The following is a 23,391-nucleotide window of genomic DNA, read 5'->3' as shown; positions in this document are numbered from 1 at the left end:
AAATGTAATTAGGGTATTGCTGAGGGAAGTCTCTTCTAGTGCTGGCAGTATGGTGTGAGATGGTTTAGGACAGAAAATGTGCTGTACAGGAGACAGGTAACGAGCTGCAGGAAGAACAATGGCATCTGCCACCAGAAACTCCGGCCCCAGGCCCTCCTGGATGCTATTCCAGTTTTCACCTCAGACATCAGCTTGAACTGACAGGTCACTCAGCATGTTTAGCAAAATCAGAGGTGCCAAAACCACCTGTCCCAGGAGACACTGCTCTGAATGGGCTGTTTGCTCTCCACAGATTGTTTTTGGAAACCCAGGTATGAATCTGTACTGTGCTCAGCTTTTCCCTGGTCCTCCTTCACCAAACACCCTGGGAGGCACTGAAACAACTTTCTGGAAGAGCGTTGAAACACACTCACTGGCTGTGGGTGCTCCCCTTTTGACTGGAAAGTTCCCATCTCACACAGGGAAGCAAAACACAGTTTTATTCCTTTTTCTCCTTACCTGAAAATAAAAGTCAGAGAGAATGAACAAGAAAATGCCTGAAAAATTACTACATAAATAGGCTTTCTACCTAGAAAGGTCTGTGAGAATTTTTCTTCAAAAAATAAAATGAAGAAGTAAAATACCACCAAAATTTAAACTAGATTATAATCAAGCATTTTAAACCTGTTCCAATTTTCAAGTATTTAATGGTAACAGAAAACTACTTTAAAATATGAACAAGTAAGGCAGACAAGGCATATGACTAATGTAAGGATTTTATTGTAAAGCTCTCAAAAGTCCGGCCACTTACAGAAAAGAAAGGAAGACAATATTGTGGTGAAAAGCCATGCGTGGTTAACTGTGAGCGAGCAGATAAACCTTCTGTACGAAGTGCTGTCAAGTTAGCAAGGGAGCCAGACATAAAGCTGTGTACACTGAGCACGCTGCCTCGTGCTTGAGGAAATCAGGGTAAACAGATATGCATATACAGCTTAGATTTCAAATACAGCACAGACTTTCCCAACTATGAGCTTCTGGAATAGTGGCCTTAGGAAATCTGCTTTGGCTAGGGATGGCAGAGGCTCCTGTGGAGAGGAAGTGAAAAGGCTGGGCATATAAACAAGGGCTGCTGGCACGTTCAAAGCGCAGGGGATAGTTCACAGAGCAAAACACAGTCCTAAGTAAATGGGTTTCAGGCAATTTCAGTGTTAAGATAACATCATTAAGAGTAGAACAGATTGTGCACAAACCCTGCTGTTTATAATTAACACGTTGCTTCCAAATACTCCCGGGCCCCTGGTAAATAGTCTTCTGCTCGCATCTACCCAGGCCAATCAGAGGATTTTCATCAGATTCCATGCTGGGCCAGCACCTGTTTGGACAAATCCAATAGAGCCAAAGAACTCCTTTCCCTGGCCAGCTGAGTAGTTGGATGAACACAGCTTGGCTTAGTCATTGTCACAGTGTCCATATGGCTTTGAACCTTGTTTTCATAAGAAATCATACAAGTATTTTATTATGTCAAAGTTCACCGTCCTAGAAACAGAAACAGATAGCATGTTAGCATCTTCAATCAATACAGCTCTGTATGACTGTAAAGCACATGGGAAGCAATTCAAAACTGGACGATGCTGTCAAATGTAACGGATTTGGAACAGCACTGATCTCTTACAATGTAACTTAAAAACCACAATTTTAAAACCATTTTTGACCACACAAAAAGTTACTTTATTAAATAAATAAACAAAAAGTTAGAGCTACTTACACAAGTTTAGATTTTATTTCAAAGCTACTTGCTTTCTGCCTAATAATCATAATAATCAGAGATGCAAAAGTATTTAAATCTTGTTTGCTTCAGAACACTGTTTATCTTCCAAAACACCTGTTTTACCATCACATAATGCACAGCTCATCTGTCCTCATTTGTAGCTTTCATTATCTTCAGTCTTTTAACAGTGGCTGACCTGTATGCACATTTCAACTAAATTTGTATGATCCAAGAATATGATACAACAGACACGATGTAGATGTATATTTTTATACTTTGGCGGCAGGCAGAATAGAATAACAGAGGAAGAAACATATAATTATTTTCCTTCCTCCAAACTCAATCTTCACTATAAATATTCAGACTTAGAGGTTTATTATTTGAATAAATGGTCAAAATAATTAGATATAATGATCTAACAATAAGTACAAAATTAAAGCCTTAAGTATTCAGTTCTGCAAAAATAATCATCCATGTGAGAACAGCCTTTTAGAGTCACTAATTGCACATTCTTACTTATTAAACTATCACCAATTATTCTTTTGTCTATCACTTTGTAATACACTTTCTAAAAAAGTTTCTATACAAATGACTGACATGCCCAATATTTTTTACAAATATGGATAGGGAACTATAGATACTGATTTTGAAAACACATTTAAAAATAGCTCGCTGTGTGAGATGCTCTGGCTGTGAGCTACCCAACACTGACTGAAGACTATCTTTCATTATAACAATGCCTCCCCGAGAAACACTTAACCTTTCTAAGCAGCAAAGAGATACCTGTTGGCATCCACAGTGATAAGACTACCAAAAATGGTCACTTTAGCTAAGATCTCTCATGCACGAAGACACAGCTGTGACACTAACATGGCTTTATTTTCATGTCCTTTTTTTCAATTACCTCTCAAATTTACTGGAAATAAAGTCCTTATAAAATGATCTTTAAAGAAAATGCCTTTCAGCCAGTACCCTGACTTATCAAGGGCCTTGATTCATCAAGTACAGTAGGCTGCACTTTCTCTTCCACATTAAGAGGGAAGGTGCAGCTGTACACCACCCTGAAATGTTCCCCTCTCATGGCTTTGAACTGTCAACAAAGTAATAAAGATTTAATGCCTTGGGTTTTTTTTTTTGGGGGGGGGGGGTTGGTTGGTTGGTTGATTCCAGGTAAAAATAAAAAGCACTAAAGAAGTTAAAAAACAACTTAAATTCCAATATTAGGAGGATCTCTGTACTCCAAAGCATTCAACAGGATAACATGATCAGTACAGGGAAACATCCACAACACTAAGAATGCATGGAGAACACAGAATCACAACTACGTTGCAGTAATCACTGGGAAAAAAAAAAAAAAAGAATAAACAAATGAAAACAATAATTGGTGATAAGACTATTTTATGTTTCAGTAATATTTTTTGTGGTTATAGCACAGCTTATACGATAAACTGTTAACAGTATAAATGGTATGATTTAAACAACCTAAGCAACTTCAAAGCACTCATTTATCGAAGATTCACTGCATTCTGTGTCTCTTTTCTGTCAGTAAGTCAACGGCAAGAAAGCAACTCCTAGTGTATAACTTCTTTTTCTTACAGATTTCCTCAGGACTGGGTGATGACTCCGTGGTTAAGAATCTGCACTGCTCTTGCAGAGGACCCCAGTTGGAGTTCCAGCACCCATACCTGGTGGCTCACGACTGCCTGCATCTCTAGCTTCAAAGAGACCCAATACCTCTGGCTTCTGAAGTTATCAGCACTCATATGCACATACTCACACACAGACAGGCACATACACGTAACTAAAAAATATACCAACAACAAAAAGTTATATGTGGTGTTCACAAAGCCCAGAAGACGGAATGCTGTGAAATTGAAGTTACAGATAATTGTGAGCTGCTAGCCATGTGGGTAATGGGAGCCAAAGCGAGGGCCTCTGCAAGGCCATCAAATGCTCTTAAGTGCTCAGCTTTCCAGTGCCCACACTGTAAGAGAGCCCAGAAAGCTCAGTGCGTGTGGCGGTTTGGGGCAGAGAGATGGAAGAAATGCTTTGGGGTGCAGGGGGTCGGAGGAGACTGCTAGCTGTGTTTGCTATTGACAAAGATTGTTATGTTCTGGAAAGACCCATCGGCCCTAAACAGCTGGGAGAAGTAAAGGGGTCTGTAAAGTAAAGGGGTCCTCTCCTCACTAACTTTCTCTCACCTACCTAGGGTTGGGAGGTTGGAAGGGAGGAAGAGGCCTAAACACTCCAAATAAAGCAGTTTTGAAAATAAGTGCTACATTACGTCTTCAGTAAATCCTGTTCTCATTCTGGGCATTAGCTAAAACATGACTCCCTGAAGGGCACAGAGTTCTCTTCAGTTCTTGCTAAAGGTTAATTTTTCCACGATAGGCCAGAAAGTCCCATCAGAGGAGGCTGGTGTCCTTGTGTAAGAAACCTGCCCTTGAGGCTCAGACTGTTCCAGTCACCACCCTTCTAACTACCTTGTCATCATTTCCTAGTTATTGAATAAAGTTAGCATCTAGTTTGGTCTCCTTTGTATCCTAAGACCCGTAAACTCACTGCATATTAGCCTTTTCATCTCTAAATAATCAGAATAAATATACTCAGAAATATTTTACCTCTCAAAACATACCCTTCAAGATATTATTTGCTCCATTTTGGGTACCTTGGACACCTAGGGACATTCAGCTTACAACTCTTCATTTTATTTTGACCTACAAATACTGAGTGTCTATGTGCTAGGATGAAACTACTGGCCCCTGGCTGGTCTGTCTTCCTTTCTGCCGAGCTCAGACTCCATGGCTCATCACACCAAAAGCTCACTTGCTAGCATCTACTCAACTCATCTGGCAAAACCCCAATATTATGTGATTTCAATTATTATTCTCTGCAGCCCTGGTATCTAGCATATGGAATGCTGCTGGAAGAGATCACAAGTCTCACAGATTGATGCCACTGTAAATTCAAGGTCAAGAATTCCAAGCCCTCTCAGCACGCTGCTTTTTCTGTGAATACGGGCTTCCATGATTCCAATATTACACATTTTCCACAGTACACGCTGCTAATGTTTCTGCCGTTAGTCACAATTCTGCCTCCTCCTTCAAGGAGAAAACAGAAGAGGTCAGGTGAGAATTTCCTCAACTTTTTTGCTACCAAGGTCAGCATCTGGCTGCACCCAGTTCAGTTCTAGCCAGAGCACACTGCTATCCAACCTGTGCTCTTCCAACTCCTTTCTACATCCCAGGCCTACAGTGCTGTGAAGAGTTTGTGTTTTAAATTAATTTTGTCTTGTGTCATTTACTTTCCTCTGTTTTCTCCCTCAGCATTTAAATAGATTCGTATCTTCAAAACAAAAACTAACTAACTAAATAAACATGTATCATACTTGTTCCTCTATCTCCTAAAGCCTAGCACAGTGTTTGTATACAATGGGATCACGAATGCTATGTGCACGAAAGAACAAAAGTCAACCCTGTGCTTTCTGCATCCACTTTCTTATCACTACTACTTGAATGGACTGAAATGTGCCTTCTGCAAGTGCTGACATTACAAAGAAGTGCTCCTCAGGAAATCAGGACCCTGATTACTCTCTTCCTTTAAGTACCCTTAGTTTAAAGGCATGTGAGATGCCTACACACATGTAACTACTTTATTTACTTATGCTATATCATGACATCTTCCCTATGTTTTTTCCTTCTTAATATCTCCACAGTGTCTCTCCTAAAAAGTAAATTATTGATCAATTTAATAATTTATTCTTTGCTACTTGCTGACAAGCTGTCATGGTTTTGCTCAACTTGAGACAAACTAGAGTGATTGGGAAAGAGGAAATCTCAACTGGGAAAAATGCTTCCACCAGATTGGTCTATAAATAAGCGTGTGGAGTATTTATTGGTTTTTTGATTAATGATTGAGATGGGTGGGCCCAGTCCACTGTGACTGATGCCACCCATAGGCAGGTAGTCCTGGGTATAAAAAAGTAATGAATGAGTCATGGAAAGGAGGCCAGTAAGAAGAGCACATGGTCTCTGCATGAGCTCCTGCCTCTAGGTTCCTGCCCTGCCTGAGTTCCTGACTTGGCTTCTTTCAGTGATGGACTGTGATCAGGACTGTGAGCCAAATAAACCCTCTCCTTCTCAAGTGGCTTTTGGCCATGATCTTTCTCACAGCAACAGAAAGCAAATTAGGGCAGTCACAGATGCCTGAAAGCAGGACCATTGACCTCCCTGATAACTCCCACAAGGACCTCCTCCTTCTACCATACATCAATTTTGAATGAGACTGTCTTCTTCACTCACTTTTTCCTGATGTCATCTCTGAAACAAATCCATATGGTTCCCTCCTACCTAAGGTTTTACTGATACTGGAAAGTACAAGAGTAGCTGCAATATTTGTATAGGACATACTAAGACTAAGGCATTGCACCAGGCCTGATGGCAGGGCAGCTATAGACATAGCGATATTCTGTGCTTTCAGTTTCACAGACCAAGTTTCAGAAAGATGAACTCTAATTATTCAGCTGTTTAAACTGATAAACACATTATATATCCAAATGGCATTTTCCCAAATATAGAGGAAGTGGTGAGGATAGCTACGTATGTCTGATAAGGCTTTAGAAATAGAAGTTCACACTGAGATACAAAGACTAAATGTTGAGCAGAAGTGGAGAAACACTGCAGTCAAGAAGTAGAAAGCAAAATGGTGAACATAAAAAATTAGAAAAGGCAAGTGTGGCTCAAGTGTGAGCCCACAAGGGCAAGAGGCATATAGTGTATAGGAAAATACAGAAGAATTGCTTTTAGGAGAGAGAAGTTAAATTTTTATAGATTGTCCTGACTGCAGTGAAGACAGAGGGTGGGTTATAAGGAGATAAGAATAAATTAGTTAGGAGGTTACTAATGAATGAGACAATGTCATAAAGTGATAAAGTCATGATTCATTACCTATAGGAAGACTACAGAAACAGTGAGTAGACATGGACAGTATGGACTAAAAAAAAATAATAATACTAACAAGATCACTGTCAAATTCTAGGCCTCTGCAACATGGCAGCCTGCAGTGCTAACTGCTGAAGCAGGAAATGCTGGAAGAAAAGACAAAAGATGAACCTTTCCTTTCTTGTTTGTGTGTGGAGACAGGTTAGAATTTCTGAGTTCAGTCTTGAGTTAGACTGTAATGTCTGGTAAAGGTCAAAAATATGAAATATGAAAAAGGGATGGCCTTTAACAAGAAAGGGACTTACTGATGGTTGTTGAAGTTGTAGGTGTAGCTAAAACTGCCTAGGAAAAAGTGTTTTATGAGGAAAGATGCCAGGACCAAGCCTCCAGGAACAGCTCCATTTAAAGGTCAGGTGGGAGAGCAGGCTGGCAAATGAGCCTGAACAAAACCAGTCAAAGAGCAAAGACAAAAAGCAGCACCATGGCATCATGGTTTCTGGAAGAGAGCTTAAAGAACAGAGTGGTCCTCCCGCTGGGACTCCTTCCCTTACATTTCAAAGAAGGGGAGACCTCCCATGGGCATCAACCCACATTGGCCTATCAAGTAGGACTGGGTGCATCTTCTTCTATTGAGGCTACACAAGGCTGCCCAGTTAGGGGAAAGGGACTCAAGGGCAGGCAACAGAGTCAGATAGCTTCCACACCTGCTCTTAGAACTCCCACATCAGGACCAAGCTTTGTGCCTGTTACATATGTATCAAGGGCTTACAGACTTAGAAGAAAGGAGTGAGGGAAACTTCCTACTATAAAAATTAATAAAAATAAGAAAAAAATAATTAAATGGTCAGTGGTGTTAACTGCCCCTGAAAAACAAGTAGCCTGAGACGAATGGGCTCTAGGAAAATGGAGGAGGAGGAATTCTGAGCACAGGTGAAAAAGTCCTTAGGTAGGGAGAGCCCTATCCCTACCATATACACACACAGGAGAGAAAATAAAGAAGAACAGCACCAGTAATGGCACTGGAGGGTTCTGAACTAATGGCTTTAATATTTTGGGAATGAAGAATGGAAAGAGGATCACAAACACTAGGATTTGTGGTTTAAATAAAGTCAAGAATCTGGCAGGCAGGAGAGAATGCTATTTAAAAAGCCACACACTTTATTCCTCAACACCAAAATTGTCATGACTGGAAGCCTGAAGCAGGGTAATCATTCCTAAGGAGAACACAGAAGTGATGTACATTAGCAGTCCTGAAGGTGGGGCAGTGCAGTATGGAAGTGAAAATGAGGAGGAGGAGGAGGAAGAGAAGGAGCTCACAGAAATGATCTTGTGAAATGAAACAGTCTCAAGTACACAGCTTGGAGGGAAGGAATTACTGTCACTAGAGACAACTGCAGGGGCAGTAGTATAACCAGAGCCAGGTTTTAGTTAAGAAGTAAGGAAGATAATTGGGAGAATGTTGTACACATGGGGTGGAGAGAGAAACAAGAGGTCAAGTCAGCACAAAAGGAGCATAAGATGTTACCTAAGAGTAGAAGAGAGCAGATGTGGGAAGATAGTGTTTTATGGTCTAAAGTGTCATGTTTTAATATGAGCTTTCATATCCAATGGTCTCTTAAATCCCACTTTCCTATGGTATTTCAGTAATTTAATTTCTGTCATCTAACATACTAGCTACTACTTCTAATTTTACATCACTGGCAAACTGGATTAGAGGATGCTACAATTGAACTAATTCATTCCTGTCACTTAAGTCATCATTTCTTGTTTAAATGATTTTGTATTCTATTAGAAAGGATATTCTTGCATTGAGAATATTATTTGCATAACTGTGACATTTTTACATTAAAAGGTAATCTACACTTACCGTGCAATAGCTCTGATGAAATCTAGAGAAACTGTGCATTTGTATTTTGGTGCATCAAGCTGATCATCATGACCAACTAGGGTTAACAACTGTAGAGTCACTAGAGAGGTAATCTAAAAATGAAAGAATATTTTTATGAGAAAATTTAATAAGACTAAATAATACCTTTATTTATTTACAGTGGTATTAATAAAGAAATAAATGAATCCACAAAGCATACAAGTAGTTTTAGATTTGTACATGCAAATTTGCACATGTTTAAAAACCTAGTTTAACAATGAAAGGCACTTGCTAAAGAGACCTAATTTGTTCACAGATAATTTAAAATATTCATAGCATTTTCTCACATAAACATTATTTGTGTGTGTGTGCATGTGCAGGACAAATATAAAGTCACTCTTCAAGAATGATGCACCTTTATATTTTTTGAGACAGGGTCTCTCCTCTTAGGACCCAAGGCTCCTCAGTATAGCTACGTTGGTAAGCTAGTGAGATCCAGGGATCTGCCTCTCTCTGTGTCCCAGGCTCTGAGATCATAAATGTGTGCCACCACACTCTACTTCTCATATGTGTGCTGATAATCAAATCCAGGCCCTCATACTTGCAAGCATTTTACTAAGTGAGCGAAGTCCTGTCCTAAGTAGAACTTTAAATGAGTGGGAAAAGTTAAAGAGAGTCTCCCATGGTAAAATTAACTGCAACCCTTTCTACTTTCTATATATGATTTACTTCCCAAAACACTTAAACATTTTCCACAACTCCCTTTATTATTGAAGACAGATCTCCTTTGTATACTTTGCCACTCATTTCCTTATATTTCTTATAACTTCTTTATTCACTTCATCCACAATTTTCACAGAAAAACATAATAAGAGTCTTTAACTTAGCTAGGTTAAAATTTCAAAAATAATTTCAGATATCTAAGTTCATACTTTCAGGACAGTCTCAGTGACTGCGCAAAGGCTTGGAACAAGTAAACCACTTTGACATCATTTTCAGTTGTACCATTTATAAACTAATCATGTAAACTGTGCAAAAGCATAATATCATTTCAAGATTTAACAGCTAAAAGTCAGTTCTAAAATATGAGTACAATGATCACTCAATTTTTAGGAAGATAAAAGACTTATTATTTAAGAAAGCTAATATTAAAAAATTTCAAACCTAAAGGAAATAATTCACCTAGACTTGCCTTTGTATGAAAAAGGCATAACTTTAGGGGTTGTTCATTCCACAAGCTTTTCATATAAGCACTACTACTAACATACAAGTACAAAGTTCAGGAAAACGACTGTTACATAAAATAGTATATAAGTATACTGACACCTTAAGAGCACCTTCCCACTTTATTAAAGTGTTGCTGGAGTAAAATGAGAACATACCAATTTATGGGCTCAGCACCTTGAATCTCAACCGCACTAATTTAAAATTCTAAATCAAAACCTATAGAAAAATAATGAAACCTTTAGAAAATTATTCCTTTTCATGCATAAAAAAAGAATATCTACCTTCTCCATTATTCCATCCTTAAGTAATTTTTATTTTAAATGATATATCCTGAGGACTTACTCTTGAATGTGAACATTCAAAGACAATATCACAAAACTAATATTACAGAAAAGACTTTTTCTTGCGTAACTTCAAATATTCATGACCACCCAAGAAGCCCAGCTTTCCATGTTAAGACCACAGCTAGATAGCTTGATGCAGCCAGTGTGTACATTTCAGATGGTTCTAGACACGGGCTCCCCCCACCCCCCCGCTGACTACTCCAGCACACATGTACAGGCATGCATAAGACAAAGACAGGATGGCCTTTCCCATCCAGCTCTTCAGCATTCAGTGACAAATATGACACCCAAGAAAGAGACACATGAGCGTCATTCTTGTCATTATGCTCCTAGGAACAGAAATTGATTCATATAGTCTCTAGTTTCAGCAAAGAAAAGTAAGACAGAAGAGTACATAACTATAAATTAACATCTTAGGATTTAATCTTTGTTGGAGAAAAGCTCCCTAAACAATAACAAAACACACTTTACTTAAACAATATGTAATCTATTTTTAGCACTTCTAGTTAACAGAAGGCTTGTCATTCAAGTGAGCTTTGAATTACCCTGAACATATTTCATAATCAAATACTAACAAAGGCTTACAGGGTTTGGAAAATGATAACCATGTTGGCACTGGAAAAGAAGCTTCCAGTTCCCATAAGATGACATAGGTTCAGATACAATGCTTCTCCCTGTTGAGCACAATTAGAAATCTGGCTATAACACAGGAGTCAACAAAGGAGGCTGGGCAACAGGGAAGTACAGTGGATAATGCAGAGACACCAGGCCTTAAGGAACAATACAGAGATAAAAAGATGGAAAGTCTTTGCTCAACAATAGAGGGTAGGCCAGGCCTCCCACTATCAGTGTGCAAGCCAGCAACACAAGATTTATGGCCAGCCTCATTCTCCCCATGGACAGAAGGCGGTAGCTGTGAAAATGAACTGAGCAGTCTGTGTCTGGCAAAACTATCATTTGCAAATGAAGTGGAAATAGACATTCTTAAACAAGAGAAAATTAGGGAATCTGCCACTGCCAGACCACCTTTAAAGAACAGCCAAGGGAAATTCTTCAAACAAAAGTCTACAAGGAGCCCTGGGCATCAAAAAGAAGAACATCAGAGAGCAGATAGGTAGAAAAATGTAACACTTCCTGGTGAGTCTAATAGCTGATGAAAAATTTTAGCAGCATCATATATTCAAAGCAATGCTATTTAATCAGTGTAAATAGTAAATGACCAGCTTCATAAGAAAACCTGCACACCAAACTGCAGAGTAGCCTCATTTATAAGAGCCAAAACAACAACCTCCAACTAAAACACCTGAAAGAAGGCATGTGTCCAATGGGTTAATGTTTAAACCCTGGCACAGTCACATCAGAGTCCTAAGCAATAGAAACAAAGGGGCTGTGGAGACTGCTCAGTGGGCAAAGTGCTCGTTGCCAAGCATAAGAAGCCTGAGAGCTGGTTAGGACTCTCCAACACCCACATAAAAAGCCAGCACAGCAATGTGCATCTGCTGTTCCATCTCTGGGGATTGTAAAGACAAGAGGATCCCAAAAGTTTGATGGTCAGCTAGTCTAGGCAACTGGTGAGAGATCCTGCCTCAGAGGAGAGGCCCAACACTGACTTCTGCCATGCACACCTACACACATATGCGAAAGTACACATACACATGGGATCAAACTACTGATACATGAAAGATAAATCTCAGCTACCATGGACTGGGGAAGGAAAGGGAAATTTAAGGATATAGCTATCAACAGAAAATAGCGTTGATCCTTACAATATTGAAAACAGTTTGTACTTTGATGGTGGTGATGAATACACAAACATACAAAGGGGAAATATTTTCCTATGACCAAAGATGCAAAGATGCTCATAAAGATGAACAGCTGCAGGGGCTGGAGGAGTGCAGGGTTTGAGCCTTAGTATTTTAGAAAGCAGTGACCTCCCACCCCCCAGCCCACCTGCCCCACAGCCCACAACAACAACCCCAAACGCACAGAAGTGATGTGTGTGAAGTGAAGCAACTGGAATAAGATCAGTGGCTGCATCGGCGCCACCTTCCTGACTGGGGTGCTTTTAGCTGGACATTTTGCAAAACGTCCCTGCTGGGGGAAATTAGGGAAGGACACACAGAAGACAAGGTCTAGATCACCTTTTACAACTGTGGGGGACTTACATTAGCTAGAAAAAAAGCTGAATGAAGAAATAAACAGTGACAGAGTGTTCAGAGGCGCTAAAAACCTTTATCTTTATTTCAAAATGTTTAAGTTATCTATGAAGCTACAAAAAGGTTTTTAAATTAAAACATGCTGGACCTATACTTACCAGGTTTTTTAAAAAAACATTCTGATACAATATGGTCCTAAGTGGGAAAGTCAGAGAAGCAATCATTTGAACAGTGATCTACCACTGGAGTAGGTTTTTAAACACAGAAAGATTTTCTCCTTAAAGGAACACAGGTAGTTATGGTTTTAAAGCTGGCCACAAGCAACAGTTTCATTCTATAAGCCTGTATTGGTTTTCACAAATTTGCCAGAGATCCAGAGCTTGTAAAACATTATATCTTAATACTGTAGGAGGATTACAGGCAACCCCACCCTGACTGAGTTTTCCCCCCAACTCTTATCTTTTATGTCTATTCTTCAAAATGGCAAAAGTTCTGACTGTTTAAAAGCTATAGAAACCACTTACATGTTGAGTATATTAAGGACATTTTTCTAGTGTAAAAACAATTGCAAAAGAAAACTCTGGGAGCTGGAGAGATGGCTTGGAGGTCAAGGGCACCTGGTACTCTTACAGAGGGCCCAGGTTCAGTTCCAAGCACCACACTGTGTGGTGCACAACCCGTAACTCCAGTTTCAGGGACCACATTCTCTCTTCTGGTGTCTGTACTAGAAAGTACACCATAAAAAGGGACGGGCATTTTCAGTCCCCAATCAGCCACCCAAGGCCAACTAATAACTTCACAATTACTTAACAGGGAAATCCAATGAATGTAACATATATGACAACCTAGAGGTTTATTAGAAACATTTCAGAGTTCTTACAACAAAATTCCAAGGTAAGCATTTCATGCCAGGACTACATACAGAGTTTAGCCAAAACAACGTCTGACTTTAGGTGCTGCTGACTACTGAAAAATGGTTTGCTAACTAAGACAATTACTATTGTTTACAAAAAGACCTCAGTCTTGGCCTTTTTTTTTTTTTTAATCTTTTCTTCTCTTACACTCGTCCTAGAATAAACGTACATGTAAAGGTATTGAGTCATTCCTCAGGACCTAATCAAGAGATGGAGAAAAAGAGCTATGAGAACTACCTACTAATATTAATAACCATGAAATATTAGTAGTGCGGACACTGGAATTTGTCACTTATCTAGGCTCTATGCAGGCACTGTGCTACATTTCGTTAGGTCTTACAATTCCCCCTAAATACTTAAGATGGCACCTTCTTTCCAGATAAGTAAATAACCCCAGAGGTTAGTAAACTGCTGATGCTACTGGGCTAAGAGCCCAGAGGCACTGGATTTGGGTGTTGTAGGATCTGTCTGGTACCCTACTCATCAATATCCACCTTATAACTGAGACAGGATCTCTCCCTGACCCTGAGTGAGGCTGGTGGCTGGCAAGCCCCAATAACCCTCCTGCCTCCACCCCAGCAATGTTGGGGTTATATGTGCTTGTATGAGCATGCCCACCTCTTTGCATGGATGCTGAGATCTGAACTCAGATTTTCTTGCTAGCACAATACATGCTCTTACCCACTGAGCCAATACTCCATACCTAAATGTCTTAATTTACCTCTTACGTATTTAGTTGCCACTGATGGTTTTCCTCAAAAATTGTCTTTTCCCCTCAGTTCAGGGATATACAAAAACTTCTATAAATTGGAAGCATTTTGCTAACAAGATGAACAGTATTCACGTAGCTATTTTGGAAATTGGGCACTGTTTCTACTTTATTTTATCTTACCTTAAAAAGAGAATGTAGAATAAAGGTTCCATGATGCTTGGAAAGAGGCCAGAAGAAAGTCAGATAGCAAATACCAAGAACTAATTAGACACGAGGAATGGCTTAATCACCATATAGAACAGCGATTTCATTAGGTACTTTATTTATAATGAACTACTACAGACATATGCAAAGGTCCTAACACAAATAAATGGTCAACATATAAGGAAAAAAGATGCTTACTGCTTTGGTTTCATGATTATACATAGTAGAATTCAATTAGAATATTATGGTCTATAAATATACAGAACTGTGTGTCAACTAAAAGTAAAATATTTAATATGAGAAAGCTGAAGTATATAATCTTTTTCATTTAGCTCTTAAAACAGATATATTCACCAGGAAATTTTTAAGAATGTGAATCTCTCTGTATATATAGTATTTTTTATGAGTCTTAAGTGAGTGCAATATTTGCTTAGTTCACCTTTGCTGTGTTTTTACTGTGTTCTTTGTTTTCAGCCATGAGGGAGATGAGCTGATTATTTATATCGTAACAATAGGAGTTCATGTACCACAGGGAGGGGTTTCTCCCCCCTTAATCTGAGAGGCAGTCACTAACAAGCTTCAGCTGGAAATGCTTAGTGTAAAAACAGTGTGAACCTGTTCCTGGGCTAATAAACTATTCTTTCTGCCAACAAAAGGAAATCAATTTACAACTGTAATTAATTTTTAACAAGCTCATTATTTTTATAGTTTTAGAGGATGGTATATAGGTCAACTGATGTATGAAATAACCCATATTTTAATTGTTTTGAAAAAGCTTTATGATTCATAATAATTTATATTAAATTATTTGAATAAACTTAACACATGAGGTGTCAGTGTATGAGCTCCACACAACTCAGCAAGTTCCATAATTGGTTGGTATCAAAGGTTGTGATGGTTTGTGGCACAAGTTAACTGTTAATCTTACATTTACACACACACACACACACACACACACACACACACACACACACAAGAGGTAAATGGAAGCACTAGAAAGAGATAAGCAAATACTATCTGAGTGGTTTAGTTTGAAACTGTTACTGCTCAGATAAGGAAATAAAAAAGTGTGCATTTTTTTTATCCAAAGGAACTAAGAGAAATGCCTGTAACCCCTGGAAATGGCTGGGAACATTTGGTAGCTGGGAAGATCCAAAGCACACATAAGGAGTCCTTCATTTAGGGACACTGTGTCTGAGGAAGTCTACACATTCAAAAAAGCTGGAGAAAAATACACAATAAATGGTAGCATTCAGGTCAGCGTTCTGCTAATGATATGAATAAATGCAAGTATCTGATTCTAAAGAAGGGACTGAACTAAAAGTAAATGGGGCCAAGTATGAACTTACTGAGATGTGCCATTAAAGGGACAAGCCATGATGCATAAATGAATTGAACCATGACAGAACACTATATGCAGCAATACAAGACAAGAAAACTTACTATGACGTAGAGAGGAAACAGCTTATTGTGAATAGAACAGAGGAGAAACAGAGTGGCAAACACTGGGTCAGAATGAGCAGGGCCTTACAAGAAGGTCTATGCAATGGAGAGCTGGTTCTTTAAATAATGTAACTCATTAAAAAGTGTAAACAGAAATAAAAACAAAAAAGGATCAAATTCAGTTTTGTAAGGTTTATGTTGGTGCCTTTATATAAAGAGCCTGCAGACAAGGAGACCAGATAGGAAGCTGCTTTAGTACTAAGAAATGATGACGCTAATGACTCAAGGCAATTGCAAAATAGTAAAAAGAATAAAGTATATTTAATATTTAGTAGGAAAAACATATTGGATGTAGCAATTAAACAGGATAAAAGAAAAGCTCAGGAGTTATTTCTCCATTTGCTAAAGGTAAACTAAAAAAACTTGTATTACTTTTTTCCCGTAGCAATGCATCACATTTTACACACACACACACACACTGAAAGTCCACAGACACATTTTAGGGAATCATCTGGTTTATCATATCAGTATGAGATATATTTGAGATATTTAGATCAATTAAATTTCATTTGTTACTTTGGACAGAGAACTTGAGCAGAAGGGATATAAATATATAGTCCATAAATGATTAACATTTAAGCAGCATTTGACAGCAGAGAAAACATATAAGACAGTTCTGGATAAGCTCTCTTTCTTACTCTGAACAATCAGGGCTTGTTCACCTACCATTCTAAGAATTCAACTGTCTACTACCATGCAGTGTCTGAAGGTGAGAGAGCACTTAGGTTCTAACAGCGACTTGGGCTCAAGATCCCTAATTTTCTACCCAGAGGACAGGATAGCTTTCCTGCAGTACACGTCCATGAGCGGGAGGAGCACTCTGTCTACGAATGTGCACGTGTGGTAGGTCTACTGATGCCTACTGTGGCCATCCCTCTCCAAAGAAAGAACTCAACTGAGCTATATACTAAGTTGTATTGGGAAACTCCCTTACGCAGCACCTATTCTATTACGATATATTTACACGTATCTGAAAATGTAGCATGCATCTCCATAGTGGAGATTGTCCCCAATCATTTTTCCACTAACCAGTCCTTATTCAAACTCCCCTTTCTCTTTAAAACAATTTAGCTCTAATGTATAGGTTTGCTTATATAGTCACTATAGCAATAGTGCAGAATCTCTTAAATACGAATTCTGTCCTACACCAGAGCATAATGGTAATGAACAGTATTAGCATTCCTTAAAACAGTGCAGCTAGTGAAAAATCATAGATCAACTTCACCATTTCCAATTATAAAGATACTGTTAAAAACAGATTCTGACATAGACACCTACTGCACAGTGCTGACATGAACAGTAATACACCCACACCGGGGTAGGAGGAGATTGGAGAATCTCATTTGCTGCACCGTGGAAGCTGAGCAGCATGGTGGTGGTGCTCTGAGCTGCTAGAGAGGGGCCTCTTTCAAACAGCATCCCTGCTGACCTATTCATCAGCAAGGTGGACTTTCAGTAAGCCTCTCCATTCCCCTAGATGGAGTGGAATGCCACACAAATCTCTGGTGTGGCTGAGTAAAAAAAAAAAAAAGGACATAGTAAGATTAGGAAATGTTAAGAGTTATTTTTTGTGATTTACATGAATTCCCCTGAATAGCACTTCAGTGAAGTATTACTGACTCAGGGAATGATGGTGCAAGCCAGGCGAAGCAGAGAAATAACAAAGAGAAAGCTTTGAACTTCACCTTCAGAGTAGTGTATTATCAACGGAATTACTTTTTAAAGGCAAACTCCACTTAAGTCACCAAATTTAAAGTTTAAAAAGAGAATTCTGTTACTCAAGACAATTTATATGAATATCTGATAGTAAGATTTTTGGATGTTGTATTTTATATGTATAAGGTCTTATTTCATATAATAAATATATGTATTGATTATAATCTTTAATCAATTACTTATTATTTTTAATCAATTACTTCTAGTGTCACCTCACTAGCATTTAATAAATACACTCAGTTTTTAAAAATATTCTGAGAACCACCATATATGTATAAATTAATTTTTCAGGAAAAGTAAACTACTTATAAAAATCAATTATTTGGCTAAAGTGCTTTTGGTAAAAGTTTAGAGACATCTAAAATAGTGTTAATGAGGTTAAGAGTATAATTTTCATTCTAAACTATGTCAAACAGCAATGCAGCTTTCTAAGAAAAGCTATCCAGTGCATAATAGAACATGGAAAATATACTGTTTATATCTCTACATTGTCTATAATTTGTTATATGTAATTTAAAAGCTCTACGTATCAACTGAAATTGTTTGATGACACAATTAAATTTATATAGGCATTAACAGACCTTAGTGATAACACAATTGTCAAATAGTTGCTGCCCCAAACACTGAACTCAAGGCAGCGAAAGGAAACTGAATAGATTTATCACTTCCTGAGACTCTTGAATGTCTAAGTTCTCAACTATCGGGGACCACTGAAGTAAAAGAAAAAGTCTCTAATGTTAAACCCCCCGTTTCCTTAAGCGTGACAGAGAGCTTGTTTAGAGTCTGGGTGTTACATCCTCCAGAGCTGTCTGTCCTTAGAATAAACACGGATGTCTCTGACAGGACAGAAGGCAGGCTGAGAATGCTACTGACACACTTAGTTCCTTTTTTATTCTCTTCACCTAACACAGTGTTTGAAGTGTAGCGGACACTTACAAATATCTACTAGATAAAATTTTAAGCCAACAAAGAAAAATTCAATTATAAGCAGGAAAAAGTATCGACTATGAAATCTAACTCAATTAAAATAATTTTATATGTTTCAGGACAGGAAAAGAAAACATGAAACAGCTCCCATCTTTAGAAAACCTGAAGTGAAACAGATACAATGTATATCTGTTTATATATATAATATAAATATCAAATATATATATTTGAAGGAAAATGTCCATGCTCTGGTCTTAGTAAAATACCATGTTAGCCCTACTAGCAGCAAAGAACTCTTCCCTGCAGTTACTATGAAGGAGAGACTGAGCGCCTACCTCACACACTCTGGCCATAAAGAGCAAAACCCCATTCTGCCTTCTGAGCTCCTATTTAACTAATAAGACGAGTCAGATAAGCAGAAATACTAAGGCTATTTAAATACAATTGATCAAACCTTTGGGAGAAAAGATTAAGCTTTTAATACAAAAAAGTAGTGCATCAAGTAAATGCAAATCTATCCTAATATGTAGGATAATGTCAATTTAAAAACAGAGAAAGTAGAAACATTTTTTTTTAAGAAGTAAAATTTGTATAGTAACTCAAGCTCTAAAATGTTTTCAATAATGTTCACATAAGTGAAAATAAATGTACAGGGAATTCTAAATGTTTTTATTAAATTCTGTATAATGCAATATGAAATCACCCAGGAATTGCATGTAAATGAAAATATGACTGCCAGCATGCTGCATGAAACTGTTTTATAAGAATTACATTGTTTCCTTACCTCTCACCAATTCCTTGCTATTAATTCTTAGCACAGCTTTATAATGTACTAATATATGTTATATTAAACTATTATATGTAAGAATCACAATAAATTATCTTAAATTTATTAAAAAAACAATATGATGAATAATGTTATGTAAATATTACAATTCAACGTCTTTACTTCTTAAAAAATATTTTTTCTTTTCAAAATCACTTTTACAACTTGGTACCAGTGATTTTATAAACAAACTCACAATTTCATCCTTTGGGGAAAATGTAATGTGGCTTAATATTTTAAAATAAGTGATAGGTGACAATGATAAAGAACTGTACTTATGTTCCTGCTTTAAGAAACAAATTTGGTCCTTGTGGAGCTCCTATCCTTTCACATCATACTAACTCCCCCTTCTTTCATATGATTCCCTGCACTCTACCGAAAGTTTAGAAAAGGGAATTAGTATGACGTGGGAAGGATAGGAGCTCCACAAGGACCAAATATATCTGGGCACAGGGGTCTTTTCTGAGACTGACACTCCACCAAGGACCATGTATGGATATAACCTAGAACCTCTGCTCGGATGTAGCCCATGGTAGCTCAGTAACAAATTGGTTTCCCATAGTAAGGAGAACAGGGACTATTTCTGACAGGAACTCAGTGGCAGGCTCTTTGACCTCCCCACCCCCCAAAGGAGAAGCAGTCCTGCTAGGCCACAGAGGGGGATATTGCAGCCAGTCCTGAAGATACCTGATAAAACAGGGTCAGATGAAAGGGGAGGAGGTCCTCCCCAATCAGTGGACTTGGAAGGGGCAGGGAAGAGATGAGAGAGAGAGGGAGGAATTGGGAAGAAATGAGGGAGCATGATACAGCTGGGATACAGAGTTAATAAAATGTAACTTAAAAAAAAAAGAAGAAACAAATTGATGAACAAATGCCCTTGTTGTATATATACTTGAGCCTCTTTTGGATATATGCCTAGGAGTGGTATACCTGGATCTTGAGGGAACACTATTCCTAATTGTCTGAGAAAGCGTCAGATTGATTTCCAAAGTGTTTGTACAAGGTTACATTCCCACCAGCAGTGGAGGAGGGTTCCCCTTTCTCCACAACCTCTCCAGCATGTGTAGTCACTTGAGTTTTTGATCTTAGCCATTCTGATGGGTATAAGGTGAAATCTCAGGGTCGTTTTGATTTGCATCTCCCTGATGATTAAGGACGTTGAACATTTCTTTGTCCAACCATGTTTGTAGCAGCTTTATTTGTAATAGCCAGAACCTGGAAATAACCCAGATGTCCCTCAATGGAGGAATGGATACAGAAATTGTGGTACATTTACACAATGAAATACTACTCAGCAATTAAAAACAAGGAAATCATGAAATTTGCAGACAAATGGTGGGAACTAGAAAAGATCATCCTGAGTGAGGTATCCCAGAAGCAGAAAGACATACATGGTATATACTTACTTATAAGTGGATACGAGACCTCTAAGATAGGATAAACATACTAAAATCTGTACACCTAAAGAAGCTAAACAAGAGGAGGACCCAGGGTAAGATGATCAATCCTCACTTAGAAAGACAAATGGGATGGACACTGGAAGTAGGAGAAAACAAGTAACAGGACAGGAGCCTACCATAGAGGGCCTCTGAAAGACTACCTAGCAGTGTATCAAAGCAGATGCTGAGACTCATAGCCAAACCTTGGGCAGAGTACAGGGTATCATATGAATGAAGGGGTAGTTAGTAAGACCTGGAGAGGACAGGAGCTCCACAAGGACCAAATATATCTGAGCACAGGGGTCTTTTCTGAGACTGATTCTCCAACCAAGGACCATATATGGATATAACCTAGAACCTCTGCTCAGACGTAGCTCATAGCAGCTCAGTGCCCAAGAGGGTTTCCCTAGTAAGGAGAACAGGGACTGTCTCTGACATGAACTCATTGGCTGGCTCTTTGACCGCCCCCCACGAGGGAGAAGCAGCCTTGCCAGGACACAGAGGAGGACAATGCAGCTAGTCGTGATGAGACCTGATAGGCAAGGATCAGATGGAAGTGGAGGAGGACCTCCCCTATCAGTGGACTTAAAGAGGGGCAGGGAGGAGATGAGAGAGGAAGGGAGGGACTGGGAAGGAATGAGAGAGGAAGCTACAGCTGGAATACAAAGTAAATAAACTGTAATTAATATAAAATAAAAATTCAATTAAACAAAAAAAAGAAACAAATTGTTGGCCAGCACTCGGGAGGAAGAGGCAGGTGAATCTCTGTGGGTTCAAGGCCAGCTTAGTCTACAAAAGTCCAGGATTGCCACAGCTATAAAGAGAAACCCTGTCTCAAAAACAAAGACAAACAAACAAAACACCAAATTGTTCAAAATTCTCCAAACAAGTTATCAGTTTTCTTCAGATAAGGGGGAAAAAAACAAAAACAAAAGCAAAAAAACCCACAAAAATCATGTGATTAATATGCTTCTAAAGAAAAGAAATCAATACTTTATCTTTGAAGGTCTTTAAAGGTCGTATCTGAACAAATTCAAAATGTGAAGGTAATGAGTGCAACTTTACCCATTTGCTGCATGGCTGTGGTATATGCATTCCACTCATACAACAGAAAAAAGAAGAAAAAGCTATAATTCAGGGTAAGTATCTGTCGGCCGCACCATTCACACAAGGGAGACTGTGGTTTCCTCAATGAGAACTTTAGAACAGACTTGTAAGAAGGATTACAAGGTGTATAGGACAAAAACTAGGTATGATTAATAACTAAAAGTCTGAAACCTTTAAAATGTTTTTAAAGTTCAGTAAATTCACACAACTTTCAGTGTTCAATGTGCTGCTCCTCTGAATGCACTAGTGAGTAAATTCAGAATACTTGCCATGATTGCTATTACCACCCTGAACTATTCTCAGACCTCAAACACTTAAATCTCCTTAAGATGTGATTTTTATAGTTTCATTATAGAAGTGATTTAAGTGAAATAAAATTAAAATATTTTTTTCTTTGTGTTAACTCTGAATTTATAAGGCATAAATGATCAATTGTTATATGAACATTTTATATATAAACTGTTAAATCAAGCTTCAAAATATTATATTACTATAAAATAAATCTTTAGGATAACTGCATGTAGATTTACTTAATGGAAGAGTAATACATTATCATCTCATATAGACAAGCAACATAACTCCTCACCAATCACACTTTTCATGAAAGGATACTTACATGCCTAGATACACACAACACATACTAAATTCCTTCAAGTCATTCTGCTTTCACTCAAACAAACAAAATGTGGAAAAATTTTAAAATCACTTTCTTTTTAAATGTCAGAAACAGCGTTAAGTTAAAGCTGGTGTCTACTGCAACTTAAACCTACAATGCAACAACACTGTCACCTAGTGTTCAGAGCAAGTAAGAACACCCAGTAAAAATGTTAGCGCTGACGTATACATATTTAAAAAATAGTATATACATTAATTTTAAATGGTGCTTCTGGGGGGAGGAGTACAGTCAACAGATGAAGGAGAGAAAAGTAAAACAGAAGCAGCCTTTCAGAGTCACTGCTGACCAAAAGCAAAAGGAATGTGAGACAGTCTTCTTTTGGATCTGATTCCCACCTGCCACATTTTGTTCCTGAACATATTACGTTTTTCTTTTCTTTTCTTGGATAAGTTACTGACCAAGCAAAAGCAAAGTTACCCTAAGTCTAGGTAAATCTATCACCTTGCTTTTCCCCATCTTTTATACCCTAATAATCGGAATGACCAATTTCCTAAAAGATTTTATGAACAAACATGTATGTATATTCACTTATATGCTTTAAACATCTGAAACACTATAAATATCAAGTGTTAATAAGAAGAGGCAACCAAAAAGTCAACAATTTTCACTGCCAAGAGTGAAAAGAATTTTCTTACCAGATAAAGATAGACCTTGGGCCAAGCTGTCTCTAACTACATTAGCACCAGCAATGTGCACACAAAGACTGGTGATACTGTTCACACTGTTCCTCAAAGTCAGGATGCCAGAACAGTCAGTAAGCCCCTACATCAGAAACCTCTCTGTCTGTGACTGTCTGTTTCCTTGGAGAGTGAAACTGCTGAGTCTATTTCTAAACAGTAGGATGCCCTGGTAACTTGGGCACAGGATAGGAGGCACAAGGTGCGCTGTGTGGGAGGGGCAGCCCTATGAGCAGAGGTAACAATACTAGTCCTACAGCGACTACTTCTATTTAGACACAGCCCCATCCAATGCCAATCAAGCTCCTAGAACAACCATGCACAAATGTTTAGCTTTTGCTTTGTTCTCTAACTTTGGTCCTATACCCCCTCACCCATCTCTGTTCCTGCTCATCACTAAACTGTATCC

At 38.3% G+C, this 23,391-nt stretch overlaps 1 protein-coding gene across 1 annotated transcript in view; it reads right to left on the bottom strand.

The window, feature by feature from the left end:
- Positions 1 to 737: 737 nt before the first annotated feature.
- Orc5 (origin recognition complex subunit 5) overlaps positions 738 to 23,391 on the bottom strand; it is a 62,307-nt gene continuing 39,653 nt past the window's right edge. The window contains exons 13-14 of the mRNA XM_055613002.1: positions 8,555 to 8,667; positions 738 to 1,515 (exon numbers count right to left, since the gene is read on the bottom strand). Coding sequence (XP_055468977.1) covers positions 1,470 to 1,515; positions 8,555 to 8,667 — 159 coding nt within the window. The 3' untranslated portion in view covers positions 738 to 1,469. The remainder of the gene's footprint in view (positions 1,516 to 8,554; positions 8,668 to 23,391) is intronic.

The sequence above is a fragment of the Psammomys obesus genome, unplaced genomic scaffold (assembly GCF_907164565.1).
Source record: "Psammomys obesus unplaced genomic scaffold, mPsaObe1.curated_primary_1811, whole genome shotgun sequence".
NCBI lineage: Eukaryota > Metazoa > Chordata > Mammalia > Rodentia > Muridae > Psammomys > Psammomys obesus.
The sequence above is the reverse complement of the archived record's forward strand: the minus strand, read 5'-3'. Positions and strand labels throughout refer to the sequence as shown.